The 20,850-nt window shown below is 40.5% G+C and overlaps 2 protein-coding genes across 4 annotated transcripts in view; one reads left to right on the top strand and one right to left on the bottom strand.

Moving 5' to 3' along the window:
• The window catches only part of LOC143896303 (uncharacterized), a 317,491-nt gene that overhangs the window by 110,525 nt on the left and 186,116 nt on the right, over positions 1 to 20,850 (bottom strand). The window lies entirely within an intron of this gene.
• The window catches only part of Olf413 (DBH like monooxygenase olf413), a 196,297-nt gene that overhangs the window by 85,685 nt on the left and 89,762 nt on the right, over positions 1 to 20,850 (top strand). Inside the window, exon 2 of the mRNA XM_077404056.1 lies at positions 15,273 to 15,548. Within this exon, the coding sequence (XP_077260182.1) occupies positions 15,300 to 15,548 (249 nt within the window). The 5' untranslated portion in view covers positions 15,273 to 15,299. The remainder of the gene's footprint in view (positions 1 to 15,272; positions 15,549 to 20,850) is intronic.

Raw genomic sequence — 20,850 nt, 5'->3', positions numbered from 1 at the left:
AATTCAACTTATCTGCTGTCACAGTAATATTGATAACTATTCATATTTTCTATTTTTATGTTGTAGTATTTTTACATTGTGATTTGATTGCCCGCGGCGATGAATAAAATTCATCCAAAATCATCGAACTCGTCCGTCGTTCTCTACATTTTGCAATATTGGGAAATCGACAATTTCGCAGATTATTGTAGGTAACAGCTTCAATGATTCCGCGACTGCGCGGTTAATAATGAGAATCCCATCGCGCGCGCGCGCGCGAATGGGCTCCGGCGAGGATGAACGGGCAGGAAGAAGGTCGCCGTTCGAAACGAATCGCCACAATTAAGCGCGCAATTATTCGCCCCCGAAGACGTCCCGAAGGCTGCCGTTAATTTAATTTGCCTCGCGGGGGACGTTGCCGGGAGAAAAACGATCGGCGAGATTGCGAATCGCAGGAAGCGACGTCGAGGGAAAATCGCTCTTAGCTGTATTTTCCGAATGCGAATCGAAAGTTACGCGCCGCGCCGTGCGCCGTCTCCGGGCCGTTCACAATCCCGATAATGAAACCGCTCCGGCTCGGCTTCCTCCGCTGTTTATTTTTCCATAGTAATTGCGCCGCATGCTTTCTAGACCCCGACAAGACTTTTTAGATTAGGCCAAGTTGCTTTTGGGTCGTGTATGAATTACCTGGGACCATATTACGAAGGAAAGGTTTTCGCGAATTTACGGGCGAAGTCGATTCACTTGAATTAAATGGAATTAAACCCATTTATGGAATCGAAAATGGTAGTTATAAAACAACATTGGAAGATACTCCAAATTGAAAATTAGAGTTACTTGAAATTTAGGTTAGATAAATTGTGGTTATACTTTTCGTCATGATAATATCGCATATACGATAACATAAATTTATTCGTATCCGACGAGAAAAAAATTCTCGGCGTTCTAAGTGAGTTTTCTGAGCTCGACGGCATATATCGAACTGTTCGCAAATAAATGTTTGTGATAGAGACCTTAGGAATGAAAACTGGATACTAAAAGGAACAAGAAGAATACGATTTCTTTTCGATGGTTGCAACATATAAATTGAAAATATCTGATACACATGCTGCGATACGTTTAGCAAAACGTCGATTGAAGATACAACCAGTTTCCGCTGTACGCGTACCATGCAATATAACGAGAGAACATCAGTCTCACTTGGAAAGGCAATTAAATCAAAATCAAGACCGTACGAAAAAAAGAAGGAAAGTCCGAACCCCCCCCCCCCGAACAAAGGGCGAAAATATGAAATAAACGTAGGTGGGAATGAGTTAATTGTACACCTGTATCTTTTGTTCTCTCGCGCATTCTGGCACAATGCAGCCGTAATTAGACGTCGGCCTAGTACAACACGCGGTAAACGCGGCGCTTTGGGTCATTGTGCGAGGCGGCACACAACATTTGATGCCTTGTATTCAAAGACAAACTTCGCCCTCTGTGTTCGCGCTCAAATATAATATAAAAAAAAAGAAAGAATCCTTATGTTCTCTCCCTTCTGCAACAAGTCTACGTGGCTAGTCTCTCAATCAAAGGAACTATTTGTTCTTCCTCGCGCACAATGATCTCGCGCGATCCCTTCATTCGGCTATAACTAGAAGAATTGTCTGGCGATCGCCGCGGTACGCCATTTCTCGATGCCGATCCCGGGGCATATCGGCCTATGAGGGGAACGTCGGCGGCTTTTTGCCCATTGTCTCAGCACCGCCTGCGTATACGTGTCTATATCGTCGTGAGGCATCGCGGGCGATAAATCGTTTCGCGGTTCCTCGCCCTTCCTCCCCTCGGACGCGCGTTGCCGTCGACGAGGGAGCGCGTGACTTTGCGCTTCCGTTCCTGCAGGTGCGCGCCGCATACGTCCCGTCCCGGTGCCGCAGCAGCCATCATTGCGGTACCGGGGACAAAGGTGCCTTAAATGTACTTAAGACGCCACGCACCAGGTCTGCCCACTCGCCCAATCGTAGCCTTCACACGACGACGCCATTTTTTCGCCCGACATGCACGGAGTGTATACATATGTCGACGGTGCGCGCGTTTTGCCGAGATGAACGTGTCGGAGTCGTATGTTGCTTCAAATACGGGTGGAGGAAAGTTGAGAGTTAACTTCCTTCGATCGTGTCAATATTTCGAAAAGAATCGAGATTGTTAAACTATCTATGATATGTTTCAGAGATAATGTTTTGTTCCTTCGGATATAGATTGTTTCATTTTATTGTGCGTATATAGTGATTTTGTACTGCAAACATAGAGGGATTGAGTTGCTTAAATTGTTTAAGCCTAAGTTGAATTAAGTAACAGCGATACGATTAAAGCGAAAGTTGAATGTTATGGGATGATTCGACCGTTGGATGATCAAGATACGATCAATATCGTGAGCGGCGAGATATCTGCTTTCGACGAGATCCATGCACTACACGTGCTGATTGGTGCATAGTCGATGCCGGCTTTTAGAGAACGTTGGTCGACTACGGCAAGAATCATAGCTGTATCTGAATGGTCCTGTAATAGGCAATTTAGCGATAAACCCCGTTTACACGTCTAACGGTAATTTCGGCAGCCAAATAAAACATAAAGGCAAAATAAATAATAATTTAAATGCTGCGTTCAGGGAGACAAGTTGACGATTCGCCGCAATTTTCAGACTTTATGAAAGATAGTTTCATAAAAGAGAAGCTATATCTTGTGTGTGCAAAATGCTTTCGTAATCATTTCGGAAACACAACAACATCTCGTCATTCCTGTCACCGCTATATCGCGCAAGAGACACGGACGGATAACCGTGCAAACTTCAGCGCATAAGAGAATTTACGGCCGAGGGGGCGAGAAATATTTGCTGAAGTTCCGACCGTCATCATCCACCGGTAGTATCGTCATCATCGGCCATTCCGCAGGTCCTCGGGTGCTTTCGCGACCTCACTTTAAAGGGATAACGCGTTCGGAGACTTATCTCATAATATATTTATAGTGACGTTACGATGGCTATATATTATCCCTCCATTGCCGCCACGCTGTCCCTCCTTGCTCGACCGATGTATTATGCATTCCGAAGGCGATGTATTCTCGCATGCGCGAACGCGCGCGTTATCCCGCCTTATACATTTTTGACCTGAATCTATCGGCCTCGCCGCTATAGCTCGGCACTATACAGCGTTAATCCTCTAAAAAAACGAGTTCTTATTTATTGATAGAAAAAAAATTTTTAATTTTTTGTGAATTGTTTCGGCGTAACACTTTAGACATTTTTTATAAACTTTTAAGTGATTCCGCTTGTAAATAACGACTACTCAATAATTTATTAATTTGTGTCATGTATGATTCTTATTTGGAAAACCGCAATAAAAATGTATACATGAAGATGTAATAACGTCATCCGGTGAAATGTATTTTTTCGCTCATGCACAGCGTGACAGCATACAACGTACTTATTTTAGTTAAAAAAAAAAAAAAAAAACGGAAAGTTTGTATACCTATATAAAGTTTATTTACATATGCGCGGACACTGGCATTAATGCTTCCGATTTATATTTCTAACTCTGATAAAGACCGATAAAGATAATAGATATAATTACAGCGACATAAAAGCAGCTTCAGTTCGAGAGCACGCAACAACTGGAATTTCTTTCTCTTCTTTTCTTCCTTTTTTTTTCTTTTCTTATGCGAATTAAAAGAAGAGTTAGATTACCATTTACGGTGTTCCGCGGGCTAAATAACCAATTATGAATACCCAGCGCTCATCTGCGGGCACAAGTCGAGCCGCGGTCTCGCGGTACGTACGTCTCTCGGTCGTCGAGGTACCTCGATCCCTGAAGAGAGCCTCGACGATGACGTACTTCTGGCCCATTACTCCCTCATTTGCCCCGAGTCCATAGAAACGTAATTAAATCCTTCGAGCGGACGCGAGGCGAATCGTGGGAAAGTCGAGATCGCGCGAGAAAGGAGAAAAAAATAGGTCGCCGAGACCTTCTTTCGCGTACTTTTGACAAGCTTACGTTAATCGGCGCTACCGGAATTGCGGTCCTCTCGTTTTTCAAGAAGCTAATTGGCTGAGCAGTGTAATTAACGAGTCTATCGCGAGCGAGCGTGACAGAAGGAACTTACACGATCGCGTTTTCTTCAGGAATACCGTGATCGACGGTAAGGCCAATAGAGTATGGGGAGACATAGAACATAAGTAAAATACGATTACACACACACAGGTAGACTTACTATTAAATAAATATAATTACATTTCTTATAATATTGCACAAACAATTATATTTTCTTTTGTCTATCTTATTTCTATTGCGTCTTTCTGTTTGTTTTAAGTGAGTCTTCTCGAAATACGATACATTTCTCTCGATCTTTCTCTCTCTCTCTCTCTCTCTCTCTCTCTCTCTCCCTCCCTCCCTCTGTCTTACAAGAATGATATTCCTTTTCTCATTCCCAGCTTTCTACGTCCCATCCCTTCTTTCTCCGAGTTACTTTTAACTTTCGAAGTTTATCTTTCCGCACACCGCTCTCACAGAGTCGTTCGCCTCGCGAGGCAACTTGCGGCTTCGATACAAACTTTACACTTAGTGCATTATGAATACCACGATTTCGCGAACTTATTCGGTATGGCCATTTTTAAAAGGGGAAACTGCGAACAGCACGAATCACATAGAGTCCTGTTTATTATTTTTCTGCTTCTTTTAAAAACAAATTTGCATTAAATTGCCAGATGTTTGAAAGTTTTTGAAAAGAAGAATTTGTATTACGAAAATAGGTACTTCGTTATTTATTTTTAATATTATTATGTTATTTTTAAAAATTATTTGTAAAATATTTGGATTTTTTGGGATATATTGAATACATCTAATTTAAAATTTATGTAAAATTTTATGGAAAGGATTGGTTAAAAAAAATTATATATAATAATATATAATATATAATATATATAATATAATATATATATATATATATATATATATATATTATTTTTCCATTCCAGTGCAAATAAATTATGATTTAATGAAGCTTTCCAAAAGCAAAAGAGAAAATGGAACCATAATGATAGAAAAATTACTCGACCAGCATCGATAATGAATCGATGGTATTTTAACGAGTTTGACGGCAACCCCGATTGGGAAAATTATTTAAATATCACACAGGCTGCAATTAAATCCGAGCTAATGAATACAATTGCGCGACTTTTTTAGCATTCCTATCTGATTTCCCGTCAATGGTATGTATTTATACATATCTCGACGTGGCTAAAATATTCCATAATGATATAGTCGCCATCCGGCCGCTTTCTTCGATGAACTCGATAATGTTACCTGTTTTGTCGCCAATTAATGATGTAATGTTGCAACAATCGCATTAACTTGTCGCAGCAAACCGTAAAACGATACATATTTTCTTTTGCAGTCGATACACTCATTGATTTCATCATTCTTTTAAACAACATCGTTATTTTCATATCAACCGAGAGATTTATAGTCATCAAGAGACACGATAGTATCTCGGACCAAGTGTAAGCGCCTACCAAATTTACCAGCAATCGGATAAAATCTTTTCTTTTTGAAAAATCGATTAGACTTTATATTCAAAACTATTTAATTTATATGATTCAAGATATCTCTCTCTCTCTCTCAGATTAAAATTTTTCTAAATATTTACATGAAATTAAATAAAATTAAATATTTTATTATATATGTGTAAAATTCTGAAATTTAATGAAAAGGCTTTTGCAGTAGGTAATTGCTATTTTTCTTCAGTTTTAATGAAATCACATATGTTAAGGTAAAAAATTACTTACTGATTTATTTTGATTTATGAATTTATGTATTAATTTTGAGTTAATTCTTGTATTTATTTTAAAAAATATTGCAATAATTTTGGTAGATTTCGTAAAATTATTAATGAAAAAATAATTATTAAACCGAATTATTAATGAAGGGAATTTAAAATTCTAAGCGTATTAAGCCGCCTTATTATAATCGATGAATAAAAAAGCTCAAGTTTTTGACTTCATCCATGCTGTTCGCTGAACCTCGTTGGTTCGATACAATGACGTGTCTAGAGACAATTAACAAACCATTGCATCAACTGAATCACTAAATCGCTGCAGCGATCATACACGGAATACGCTCTCATTTGCAATTAGAATGGCTAGGTGGATTATTCATTGTGCGTAACGACGTTGAGCATCGTATTATAATATCGATCCATTCCAGCGTTCGTATATTCGCTTCAGCCTCATTAGGCTCTTAAACAATTGTAGCGATTAAGTGAATATGACGATACCGTTGATCATATAATTTAGCGTCATTTGGTACATTAGCGTAATTCCTTATCCGCTAGATAACAGACCACTTTATTACACACATCGTGATTTTTATAACTTATTTACTTTTCTTTGAAAAAAATAAAGTATATCAGAAAGGGGGTGTATATTAAAACTTGTTGAAATACTAGAATCGAAAATAAAATAAGATTGCGATTCTAAAATTGTATTCTAAATTTTATATAAGAAAGTCCATTTACGATGTAATAAATATATCTTCATAAAAAAATTAACATGTGCAATGTGATTTGACATACTTTTGTATAGGTATACGTATAAATAAATATCAGCATTGCGGATTTCCTACCGATAATCTCGAATTGCGACCTCGTTATTCTGTAGGTTATGATGTATGATATCTATTTGTTTTTGATCCTTAACTTTCCATTTACTGCGCATAGAGCTATTAATCTTCATACATGACGTAAACGATAATGCTGTAGAAATGCTTTTTTAATGGAAATATCGCAAGCCTTTTGTGTTCGTTTCTGTTCTCTCCTAGTTCACTTTGTAAATCGTCCAGGATTAAAAAAAGCGTTGCATAGAAATCAAAAGGTTTTTCTAGCATACAAATGTCCGTACCGAGATGTACCGACAATCTGGATTAGCGAAATTACTTTGTTTTTTTGAATGATGGTTCCACCAATGATATCCAGTTGGACATATTAAATTCTAGTTTAATATTGCAACAGAAATAGATTAAATTTTTATTATTGCAAATAATGTTCATTGAAAAAATATATAAAGTAACTGTGATATGATTTATAATAGTCAGAATTTTTTGCGCTGAATTAAGTTGTTATCAAATGTAGACAGGCAGAGAAAATTCGGCTAACTAGTCAACTAGGCTGATCAACATCGGAGTAGAGTTAGGCCCCAGTCGGCGGAGATTGATTAAAACTGAGAAAAAGTTCCCCTTTTCTGAATCCACGGGAGTTTTCGTGTCTTTGGACGGTAAAACCCATTTCATTAATGCGTTCGACGGCTCGTCGCGCGCTTCGCGATATCGCTCACGTAACTCCTTCCGACGTTGCGTGCGTCGTTAGAGTAACGTGCACGGTCGCGATTAGCGAGAGGGCACCGTTGCATTAAACGGTGCACCAAGTTCCAGCGGTCTTACGCAGAGTCACGTACGTACACTCATTTGTAGCTGTCGCAACCGCGGATAAGACTGGCCCGTTCCTTTTTTTCCCCTCTATTTTTTTATCTAAGGACATTGTTGAATTTTTTGTTAGCTAATCGAACGAGAAAAGAAGTGTGTCGCGCGTACCAGCCACGCTAGGAATTAATCCTTCATTCTCATCGTACGAGATGTGTATCCGAGGAAAAGGAGAAAATATAACAACGTACGTTCTCGTCAGCTTGACGTCGCGGAAATTTGAATTGGTAATTTCGTAAAACGGATATATCTTTTCCGTGAAAAACAATTCTCCGGCAACAACGATGTATGCCGCTGGTAAATATTTTAAGTTTAACGGATGTGTATTTTTTTTTTTTTTTCAGATTTTAGATCCCTCGTACACTCCGCCAAATTGTGTCGGCAACTGACGTTGCATGTAATTAAACGTTGCATATTCAAATAAGCTCTGTAATGAGCGTTTTGGACAAATAGAGCTTTTAGCAGTTAACAAAAATGGAATTGCCGAGGCCGCTGAGGCTATATTCAGATTATGCGTCGACTCTTTGCGATCACTGATCCCGTTACTTCCGCGCGGATGACGCGTCCATTCTATTAATCCGCCATCTCCGCTTGTCGTTCAGCTCGATCATCATCCGTAACGCGTTCCGACTCCGGATGCCCGATCGCGATAATAACGCAATTTGGATTGCGTCCCAGACATCTTCACACCACATCGAACGATTTTACGGGCGTTAATTGGTACGTTCGGTGCCTGCTATGTCGGCTTGTATACTTCCTTTCTCATTTTTTTTCCCCCGACATCTGAAGAGGACCGATGTCAGCCTGATGGATGGGATGCAGTCGTGTGCATACCCGAGGACGCGCTCGATATTAGTTCGTCGACCTTATCTGTTGCTTAAGACAGTACGATGTGCTGAAATATTTGAATTCAGTGAACTATTTACTTATTATCCTATATGCAAAATTTCGCAATTATAGATACTTTTTAGTATCAAGCGTGCTAATGATAAAAAGAATTGCTGATGGTAAAAAAGATTGTGCATATATTTATTCCGCTTATCTTGAAGAATATAACTTCCATAACGATCTATATTACTGTTTCACTCATTAATCGTGTTTGTAAAAATTGAAAAAAATCTTATTTGATCTTACACAGGCGTCGGGGAGATATACGTACAATATATAGATACAATGTTTGAAGACACTTTATTGATCGCGTAAATACGTCGGCGGAACGATATTTCGAATGGTAGTAAACTGAGCTAGAGATTCGGACGCGTTGAAATTTATGTGAAATTTTCCAAGCGAAGCTCTACCTACATACACACCCGCGCCGCTCTCGCGAGTCCAAGTTTTGCTTTTGACATTTGTCGCGGCGATATCGTGCTTTATTTGTTCCCCGGTGCTGCCGGCATACATCGCGGCCGCCGTTTTTGCATACACCGACGACTTCGGGGACGGCGCGATGCGCTTTCTTTCGGATAAATCAATATGCCGGCGCGCCGGTAAACAAGTAAATCAACGCGGGGTAACGACGCGCGACACGGAAATGCACCGATCGACAATTGTGCTCGCATGTCTGGAGTGTTTTGTGAGGATATAATTTAGTTTGGCATATACGTTCTCTAACGCCTCCTCCCATCGTCGTCGTCTTAAAATAAAATTCTGATAACTTTAAATTTTTCCAGAACTGAATGATTCTAACAAATATGAAAAGCACGTGATGTATACAAGTTCAACGAGATGAAAATGATGAATATGTTTGTATGTTTTAAAGCTTTAATAACTTAGAGCTACCGATTTCAAGCTCATAAAAGTTCAACCGAAAAGAATAATTCTTCAAAAGAAGAATCTTTTGTATAAATGAATCTTCATAATTTTTACCAGTATCTTAAATTTTATATTTGGGATAGATTTAGAAAATTATAAAGGTGCAATTAAAATTTTTATTTAGAAAATTTTAAATAGAAAAGATTCTAAACATAAATATAAGGAAATATAGAAACAAATCAACTTCACACAAAATTATACACACGTTATACTTTTCACCATAAAATGCTGCGCTGAGTAAAGACGGAGAAATCCGAAATCCTTTTCGAATTCTCATGCGAGAGAAACGTAATTTAATACGAAGAGGGTGAATTCGATCGATCATCGCACTTGTATATACGTACGCATAGTATGTACTATCACCGCGTGAATTTGTACACGCGAGAGACCCTCGATCCCGATGAGTCCTCGCACCCGGTCGAGCGCTCATTATTTGCCCAACTCGCCCATTCACGCCTCCGTACACGCGACACGTCGATTTATCGGGCAACCAACATTTCGATTCACGTCGTTTTCGCAAAAGCGGTCCTCGATTTATTTATCTTAGGGAGGAGTTTGCACCGACCGAGGGGGTGGTTTATCATCCTCGTGCGGCGTCGCATCCCGTTGCGCTGGCGTCAGTGTGTATACAAGGCGGTTTCGCAATACCGAGCTTGAATGAATCGCATATTTCTCTTTACAAAAATTCGAAAAGTAAAGAATGAAATTTTTCCACACCGACATGAATCATCCATTTAAAGTAACTAACGTGATAAGGTAATTAATTATTTATTTAGATCATTTTTTCACTCTTAAAATAAAGATGTGATGTATCGTATACTTTAACTTTTTTACTACTTCGACTTAATCCAAAATAGTTAAATTACAGTTATGCAATTTCGTACTATGAATGAACATTTACATATAAATCTATATTGCAAGAAATATTCCAAAACATTAAAATCTGAAATATTTTGATAAAATTTAAATCTCAAAGGAAGAGATAAGAAACTTTTCTCTTTTGCACGAACTCCAATTGGCGAAATCTCAATTAGCGCAGTTTACATTAAAATTTTGATATTATAGTCGCGAAAATCTGTTGCGAGTTTGTCATAAAACGTGGTTTCTAAATTTGATGCGAACCTTAGCGGAGCACCCCGTATAGGGAAAACCGTGCCAGGCTGATGCCGCCGGTGCCAGGGCGCAATTGGAGAGCAATCGACTGAACGACACGCCGCAAATCAAACCGTACCCGCGCGTAGTTCTATCCTCTCCGAGCTGCGTTGCGCCGCGTCACTCGTTCCCATCGCTACGTCCCTTTCGCCCGGGATGGTGTCCGCGTTCACCCTTTTCGGATTCGCCTCCGTTGTGTCCTCTCAATTTGAGTCGACATTTCTCCGGTGCGCTGGAGCGGTTCAGGCAGCTGCTGCGACCGATGCATCACCTCAACCGGGACGTTTCCGTGCGTCGCACGCGCCGCTACTGTTAATTGCATCGATTGTTTTCGAGCGGCCGATCGTTCGACGGCGGTGGATAGTCATTGGATGAACCAAAGAGGATTAAACAGAGGAGAAGTTATGTGGCAACAATGTACTACGCCATAGATTTATTGTGCTTTATAGTGAAAATGAACGTGAGTTCATTGAATCAATCTGCAGCAACATTTTTAACTGGCGGTTGATGGAGCAACAACGAAACTTTTTATTGAAAAACAATTTTTCTTATAATTCTATAGCTAATCCAATAAAAAACAGATTTTAAGAACAACTTTATTCTAATAAAAACCAATTTTAATTAAGTTTTTTAAATTAAATAGAGCTTTATGATTATTAATTTGAGAATAATGGACTATATATAATAATGTGACACGCCGTAGATTTACGGTGTTCAGTAATACAAATGAATGTGGGCCATTCTGTAGCAACATTTTTTTGATTGGCGGTTAATGAAACAATGTGAAGATTTTGATTGAAAAGTAATTTTTCCATAATTTTGTTCTAATAAAAATAAATATTGATTCAATTTTTTAAATTAAGTTAATAACATTTAACAATTAATATTTGGGAAATTAAATTATGCATACAATTGTATGTCTTTAATAACATTTCAACTTTAAACTTTCATTTAGAATATTTTTGTAAGTATTTTATATAAAATATATGTGACAGAATATATAATATTACGAATATTATATTGCGCTCTTGTAATATATTTTATAATATCCATTAAAATAATATAATTATCCAAGATTGGTATAGAAATAATACTATTCAATAAAAAAAGTCAAGTATCCTCAAATTAATTTAAGACCCGCAATTCTTTTTTTCATACTGTGGATAGTAATACAAATAAATTTGATTTGATTTTTCGTGAAATAAATATATCTTCCTTATCAAGAGATTTTTCTTCCTAAAAATTAATCAACACAATTTCCAACTAGGTCATCCATTGCATTCGCTGATTTGCCCTTAAAATTAGCGCATTATAATGGCGGTTCGATCAAATGTTTAATTCATGTTGCTTAGTTGGAATTCGCGTAAGCTCGCGTAACGCATCCGATTGCCGATACATTGGTTTTGTTAATCGGCAGTATTAGCCGGCGCTTCTCCTTTGTATGCAAGTCCGAACTGTCCAATTATTTCCGCGTAACGTCGCGCTCCTGATACGCGCGTGTTCCGCGCATATTCCGTTATTGCTGATTGAATCGATCGGTTTTAATTTCGCGGTTACTGCGCCAGTACCGTAAATCGGGTAATCGGGCCGATTGTGATGCACGCTGTCGGCAATGCCGCGTACCTTGACCCCTGTTAAATCACATGATCGCTAACCCGAACGTCGTGCCCTTTTTTTAAACTATGAAAATCGTGAGCGTTATTTTATCATTGTCACTACTGCTTTAAGTCGCCTCTCTCAAATGCAATTGTCAGGAAAAATGATCGTTGTTAGCGACAGATCATTTTGCCTTGAATCCATTGCACTTAGTCGAGGTACATCTTATTAACTTATTGCGCGTTTTGGTCATGATATATCGGTAGCGATTAAAAAATTACGATTAAAAAAATGTTTCTCACATTTATTATCGAGCAACCCTATTGTTTGTAGCATAGATTCGTTTGCGCAAAATGCAATTCTGTTAAACTTGTACAATTACGTCACAAATATCCGCCATGATAAACATCAGTTTGGACCGCACGATCGCGAGGGATTAAACCAGTTCGGCGGTCGGTGTTTGGCGTCGAACTCGTCGATGATTTCCGCGCGTGTATACGCCGGATTGGCTTACTATTTGCGGCGCATCGGCCGATGCACCACGCCATTGTCGCCGTTAATTGAAACGATCGTTTGCAGATCCGCGGTCGATTCCTGGTCGGGGGTTCAACTCCCATCTCCCGCTCCCTCCCTTTCCCATCCTTGCCCATAGGTCGCACGTCCGTGTCGCGATACGCAGGTGCACGCGATCAGTATTTTGTATTTTCATCACCGCACTTCGGTTGATCGATGATCTCGATGAAGCGCGCACCAACGCGCTCATCTCCGCTCTTTCGCGGTCACCAACGCAAAAAAAACATGGAAAAAGCGCTGTAGCACAGAGTGAGCTACGAGCTGTGTAACAAACATTAACAGTGCATTTGTGGTGACGCTCGAAGAAAAACAGATATTCCACGTGAATTTCGATTCTGTTCGATTTTATTACACGGGACTGCTTTGTTTTTCATTATAAATGAAGATGATAATTTTGAGCGTTCGTTGTAACAATTATTAGCGCGCTATCAAATTTTCACCGACCTGCCATCCAATTTCAGTTTCAATAAATTCATTGTTAAAATATATTTCAATTATAAAATTTATTATATAATACTATACTATAGTCGCCTAGCAGAAACTGTATTGCACAATTTGCGCAAACAATGCACCAATATCTCCCATTTTTACCAATTTATTGAAACGTTCGAATATAGCGTTTCTCCCCGATATTTTCAATCGAATAAATTTCACTACAAAAAATTTCCGGCGTGCGTATTTTAGTCACACCTGCGATCTCGAGGATGGTGTGTTGTGCGCTCGGCGCAGTTGCTGCCTCTACAGCAATCTCGCCCTTAACTCGTGCCGTGCTCGGCGCGAGGCGCTTACTCCGCAAGTACAAATTGACTTTTTTCTCTCCCCCCTCTCTCCCGCGGGACGTGCCTGATTGCTGAAAATGCAAAATAAACGGTAGCGCGGCTATCCCGGCCGACCTCAATCCGGCCCATCCCTTTTTCGAGACACGCGCACTGTAAAACGAGAAATTCTCTTTGTTCGCGGATTCATTCCGCCGGAAACTTAATTTTCTCGCGTTTCCCCTCGAAGCTCTGTTGCTCCACCTCGTGTGTCTGTCGTTATGCCTGAAGAAACAATATAAAGCGTTATCGCCGATAAAGAGGTCAATAGCGATTTTTGCCGCGGAATCGGCGATAACGTCTTCGTTGAATGGCGGTCCATTAAGCCCGACCTGTCTGATTCTTGAAAATGCAATAGCGACCACCGCGTCGGCGTGAGGATAAATTAATCGTGACGTTGATCGTTATTTATGAGTATTTCTACTTGGGAAAACGAGGCAGTATACGGCTTACTCGTCGGATATGTTTCCACGCTATGAATATAAGCATTACTTCGCGTTGACGGCTAAAACGAGTCGGACGTCGTAATATTGTTGATACAGCCCCTCTTTTTAATTTTGTTTTAAAATTCTGCGTTCTCAATACTTCGCTCACAAAAATTCTCCATAAAGATTTATGAGATTTACTTCGATCGTTCTGAATATCTGATACGCTCTTGAAATGAGATTCGTACTATCAGTTTTGCACTGCTTCATGTTTCTGATTAGTCGAACCATGACAATGTCGTTTAAGATTATTGTATTAGATTATGAAATAGCATTATATTGTGATCTTAAAATATGAACTTAGCGCGAACTATTATATGCTTAGCAATCTCTGGATCTCCTTCTACACTTTCATTATCAATAATTAAGATTTAGGTTATATAATACATATGTAACCAAATTTACACAATTAGAAATGTATTCTGTAGGAAATAAAGTAGAGTATTTGAAATAGCTGATACTTTTGTACAAGAGCCACTTAAAGCAGTCTTATTTTCCGTTTGGCGCGATATACCGTATTTTGCATAGAAAAAGAACGAAGTCGACCGTATAGAGGTTGAAACAATTTCAAGTGGAGCGCAAGCGTAAATGGCCACTGCGCTACCAGTGCTTAAGGACGATAAAATACGATGCGTACGACTATCGTGCGAATTATGTGAGAAAGCAAGCGCTGTGTGTAGATGCGCGTGCGCAAATACACATACACGGCATGCACCATCAGCGATCATTTGCGGTTTAAACACAGCGAAAATCGTCCGTTGCGTAAGTAATGGGGCAACAACGGTGACGCGAAATACGATCGTCGCAACGATGAAGAAAAATATCGACAGCATGTTCAATATTACTCTCATTTGAAAGTTCAACAGTTTTGTTGTCTTTATATAAAAATGCAACCAACTGAAGCATGTACTAGGTACATTGTGTTTTCTACATTTACCATTTTATTGCATTACCGCGTTATTTCTGGAAAACTTTTAATGGTGCAAAATTATATATATATATACTGCAGTAGATATTTATTAAATTTTCCATCATTAACGCAAAAGTTTTAAACGAGTAATAAGTTTTTTTTTTAATCGAACGATCATATTTTACGATAAATTATATTTGACACATTTATCTTGTGTTATTATTAATGATGCAGTGTGAACGTCATTTGTAATCGTTTAATTTTGCATGAAATTCCGTATTTGGAGAAACTTCGGAATATCTTGCCTCGTAATATGCGGAATACTTTATGTGAATAAACGTTATTCCTCGTTCTCTTATCCATTAAGCGGATTACATCTCTAAGTAGCATAAATTACCTCCGTAAATAAGACAGTCGCCTCAGGCATGCGTCGCTCCTGTTTCAGATGTTTTGAGCAGCACCGTACGGAAAGATGAAGACTGCGGTCGGCTCATTTCTCCTCTTGCTCGTCAGCGGTGTCGTCTCCGTCGAATGGAAGCACAGTGCTGTCCTGGATAACAATTTCTTGGTGCTCTGGACGCCCGATGAGAAGGACGTTACATTCGAGATCCAAGTGAAGACCCTCGGCTACGTCGGGCTCGGTTTCACGAAGGACGATGGCCGCGCGGGAGCTGACATGGTCATCGGATGGGTCGATAACAACGGTCAAGTCCACCTTCAGGTGAGTGTCTTTTTGCACAGTATCGGGTAATATCTGATTTCTTGCGGTCACCAGCAAATCCCCTTTGGTCATCTCGCCCGGCTGTGTTGAATAAGTATAGATATGCGCATTTGCGCATCATGATTGCGAATATGTTTACGACCTGGAAAAATGATGATTTATAATACATTGTGTCTAAAAAGATAGCAAATCCAGTATAGTATTCCTGATGAGAAATCGTACAGAAACCATCATTCTTTATTTTCACACAGCTTTTGAAGTTTCAACATTTATTATATTATTCAATAAAGTAACGAAAATTAAATTTCTATTGAATTAAAGATTATTTGAAATACGTAAAAGATACTTTCAAAAATTAAATTTATACTTTTGAAAATTAATCGATTCAAAAATTTCAATTTTCGCTGTTAAGTAACTTATTTTGACAAGGCCGCCGATGCGAAATTGATCATTTATCACAATTTATTATTTTAATAGATAAAAAAACATGAATACAGTTTTTATACTGTTGATTTCTATTTTAGACACACAAAGAACTGCAAATGGAAATAGTTGCCGCGTATAGAGCATTCACATTAAAGCTCACTGATATTTAAATCAACCACGCCGACGTCTCGCTTGTGTACGTAAAACGCCGGGGGGAGGGGGAGGGGGAGGAGGGAGAGCGAGAGTAATCGAGAATAATTATTTCCGTGCTACTGATCGAGTGGAGTTCCCTCTTTGAATATTGTAAAGTCCGCCCTGGCACGCCAACATAGGCGATGGAACGCGCTTAATGGTAGTCATTCGGGAGATAAGTAATGTGTGTGTGTGTGTGTGTGTGTGTGGCTCTCCCGTTTCGATCGGCGCATCGGATAGTTATCAATCATGCCCACTAAAGCCGGCAGCCTGTCATTACGCGTTCTGCTCATTTTGCACGACACTCGGTACATCGAGGACTCGCCCGCGGAAGCGATTGCCTTATGTAATTTTTCCGCGAAAATGCGGTTCCCGTATAACATGCTCATCATTTTGATGCTGCTCATCTTCACCGCGACGAAGAGAATTTGCGCCACTATAGAATAAACGTGGTCGCGGTTTGCATCAGCTAATTAGACTATATTTAATACGGTTTCTTCCTTCTCTCTCTCTCCCTCTCTCTCTCTCTCTCTCTCTCCCTCCCAAAAAATGAATGTATCACTTAATATATATTTAAATTTCATACAGAGCACATTTTATTTTTAACCATAAAATCATGAAGAAATCATATCATGGCTTTCTGACGAATAAGAAAATCTAATGTTACAAATAACAAAATTAATAGCTATCATTATAAAATTATCTTACCTCTTACGATGATCTCGCTCGAGAGCAGATCGATGTAGATAACGCGATCTGTATCATCTTCGCTTCCGTGATAGCGAGGCCGAGGTCCGCAAAACTTCCCCCGGATATATCATAAGCTGTCCGCACTGCGGTTAGATCCCAACGCCGCCGTAATAGTTCGAAGTTAATACTGTGTGCATGTGCGACGTGAGTGCCGGCGGTGATGGTTCTTTGAATAACAAGGCGTCATTCAAAGAGACGCCGCCGACGCGCTTATGGCACGCCAAAAGAGAGAAAAGTTTATCCGAGCCGGACGTAATCTAGTTCGCGCAATTTCCACGTGAACGGCCAGGAGATTTCTGTGCCAAGCCACAAAGCGTGTTATTTTCGACCAAGTTTTTTTTTTTTTTTTTTTTTTTTTATTTAAAACGTCGTTAGTCGCGCATTTGGAGACGGAGCCCTCTTCGGAGACCGGACCCGACGGGGATTACACGCTATCCACCCTTTCATCAGCGTTACGCAGCCGTTGACAGTTTCTGGCCTGGTTCTTTACTATGTTGGCCGGGGGATAGGGGGGTGCGTCGCTTCTTCTTCATCTTCTTTTTTTCTGTTCTCTTTCCCGCCGTATCTCTTTCGTGCGAGCGCTGACTGAATCAACTGCAGAGAAAGGGGAGAGCGCCGCTTGTCGCGTCGCACAAGCTTTTTTACCGTATTTTTACCGGCCATGCCGCGAAACATTCATTTCGCTTCGCCATTATTCCTCGGTTATCCCCCTCCTACATAGATTTATCAGCAGCTACTTTGCGCTCGGCTTTTCGTTGCATGTTAGGCGTCAAAGGAACACCGCAAATGCTCCCTCTGTCCATTTTTATTTCGGTGGGAGCGTGTAATGCTGACGTTATTAAATTTCTCAGCGGGATTATAACGCGTTATACCAGATAGATTTTTTATGATGTCAAGGAACATTGTGATAAAGCTATTACAGCGAAGATATAAAAGAAACGCGATGAATTAATACTCTTATGATTTTGACAATAATTATACAATATGAGACACGTTGCTAGATAAATAAATAAAATGAATAATTATACCTAATAAAAATAATCATGTCTTTTTTTTAAGGAAATAATTATGTAAATTGTATATCATTAAGGCAGTTTTATTTCACTTTAATTAATATTTTGTCAATTGCTATAAAAAATATTTTACTAACGGAATATACCGCGGATTTATTACGTAATTAACATAATAACAACTTGAAAGGCAAATTGAATTATTACAATATTCTATGACATCCACGATATTTAAATTTTTAAGAAAGGACATAAATTCTTGCTTGTCCTCATTTAAAAAACGCGGAGTTCGCTTTTGCAACAAAAGGGCGGCTGTTTATATTTATGCGATCGTGATTGGTAGCATTGGGCACATCGCGTTTACATTATAGAGACCTCCCGACGTTTCTTACAAAATGGAAAGCAGTCGTAACCGGGAGGACGGGATATAGGAAAGCAATCTTCCACGGCGAGCATCGCGAGGGTCGACTGAGAGTGGTTAGGTGGGTAACGCATAGATCGGTATCTACGTAGGTATCTTTATGTCAGTGTTTCCCAAATGGCGTTTCCCGGAATGCCAAATAAAATAAAAATGAAAAACGATCTATGGTCTCGTATCGTGATTTTATTTATTTATTTTTTACTATTTATTTCGATCGCTTCTTGTAGATTACGTATGAGTGCTCTAATATCGCTTCTTTTTTTTATGAAAACTGAATACGATGATGTCCGATAAAAAAAAAAGATCGCGATATCTATAAAATCAAATAAGCATTATTACGACAAAAACGAGAGAGATAGAAACTAACAATGTCGTAAGCATATAAAAGCAAGCCATCAATTATCGAAACTTAAAGCTTGGCATTTTAATGTCATTTCTTTGCAACATATGTAATATATATGAACTGAGCGCAGATATATATGGACTGATGAAAATTTATGTGACGCGCACAAGGGTCGCAATAAACGGTATTAGAAAAGAAGAAAAATATTTCTGGTCGACTCTTGAAGTCGACGCAATTACGAGCTTTATGACGTATCCCAAAGAATTCAGTCGCCATATAACAAATTGGGAAACACTGCTCTACGTGGATAGGTAAGTGGAGAGAAGATAGTCGGGCTGCAGATCGCGTCCGTCTCGCGTGTCCGCAATTTTTCCGGCAGAATCGTTGCTCGCTCGTTCCATAATGCATGCCGCGCGCCGCGCAACGCTCTATACAGTGCGGAGCCGCGTCGCCGGACGTTCTCATACGCCGTGAAAGAGAAGAGAGCCGATAGAGAGACGGTGAAGGAAGGCGCGGGAGGGTCGGCGACGCGCGAGGCTGGGCGGAGAGAGAGGAGGAGAGAAAGAGAGAGAAAGATTGGCATCCAATGGGAGCGAGAAGCTTTTTCGTTATGATCGTAATCTTAGAACCAGACCAGCCGCGGGCATCCGGACCAGCCGGACGACTGCTACTCCGCTCTCCGCTCGATTTCTTACTCGTCTCCGCAGCCGTCCCTCCGGCCTCCGCACCGGTCGATACGCGACTTTAATTCCACCATTTGCGGGGGCGATATACGCATCGGAGAGAGAGCGACGCGACGCCCCGTATGCAATCCGATATGCATGCCGCGCCGAGATCGTTCGGGCGCGGCACGGCGCGGGCGTTTGTCCACGGGGACTGGCATGTAACGAGCAAAATCACTCTGATTGCGCATGCCATGTGAATTACATGCGCGAAATGCACGGATCCCAATCGCAGTTTGCTGAGAAATTTCCGCGGTCGGTTGCTGTGTCGCGGTGCTCAAATATATTTCCCTTCTGGCAGGGGCACGAACGGATTCTCGCGCAACTCAACTATAAAAGTGAAGCATAATAATAAGAAGTTTGAGTGATTGGCGAGATTCTGATGGCGAATACACGCAATCAGATATCGAGATCGGAAATCTTCTTGCGAGAGGGGATATAGTGTCATACAACTCCACTCGATTGTTTTGCATGGTAAATCTCGCCGTAGCCAGACGTGCGTCCAGCGCTGACTGTTTGCTGAATAAATGATGCGGCCCGTAATACCGCTAGTCGCAGTGCGCTACTCGTGAAATTCGTGCGCATAACTGGAATAACGGATGAAAGAGAAGCAGGAAGAGAAAGAGGGAGAGGGAGAGAGAGAGGGAGAGAGAGAGGGAGACAGGAGTCTACGGCAAATAACTGGATGAATTAATAAAGTCGGTGCAACAGGGAGATATCGCTAAATCATAGAAGACTCGTGAGATTATCCATACGCGCGCGCGCGAGCGGGCGAGCGAACGCGAAATAAAGCGCGAATTGCGCATTTCGGCGTTCTACATCAAGTGCGCGTGACCGTGCGCCCCCGCCTGTCCGCCCCCCGCTCGTTCGCATAATCCCCCGTAATGCGCCGGCAGATTGCATTTTCAACGAGACCAAATAATTGCGTCCAATTGCGAGGTGTTTAATTCGTTAGGTTCCTCGCATATTGTTTTACGGCAGACGGCAGGTCGGATGGCGGGTGGCGCGCAATAATCGCGGACAGCTTTATTAAAATATTTCGCGCGGTTTTCCCTCGCGGCAAACCCCCACTCCCCCCCCGCGGCGGTCCTTTGTCGTCGATTTGTATCGTCGCACTCCGCCAGCTTTCGTCGCTTTGCATTTTAATAATGCAGCCGATAAGCGACGAGCGCGACGGAAACGCGGAGCGGAGATTCTTTCGCGTCCTCCGCGACGTCAAGCTATCGCTCAGGCTTTACGCCTGATTTACGACACCGATATGAGATTGTTTAATAACTCGTATTGTTGTGTAAAACGTAGTATCTCGTTAAAGTGACTGGGGAAACTGGGGAAACTTCGCGTCTACTATCCGAAGGGTATACGTGCATACGTATAATCTCGTATAACGTAATCTACAAATAGCTGGACACGTGTCTTTTCATGCATCAAGCCCGCTTCG

This window comes from Temnothorax americanus, unplaced genomic scaffold, assembly GCF_048541705.1.
Source record: "Temnothorax americanus isolate GAGA-0224 unplaced genomic scaffold, ASM4854170v1 Scaffold18, whole genome shotgun sequence".
NCBI lineage: Eukaryota > Metazoa > Arthropoda > Insecta > Hymenoptera > Formicidae > Temnothorax > Temnothorax americanus.
This window is presented reverse-complemented; position numbering and strand designations above follow the sequence as displayed.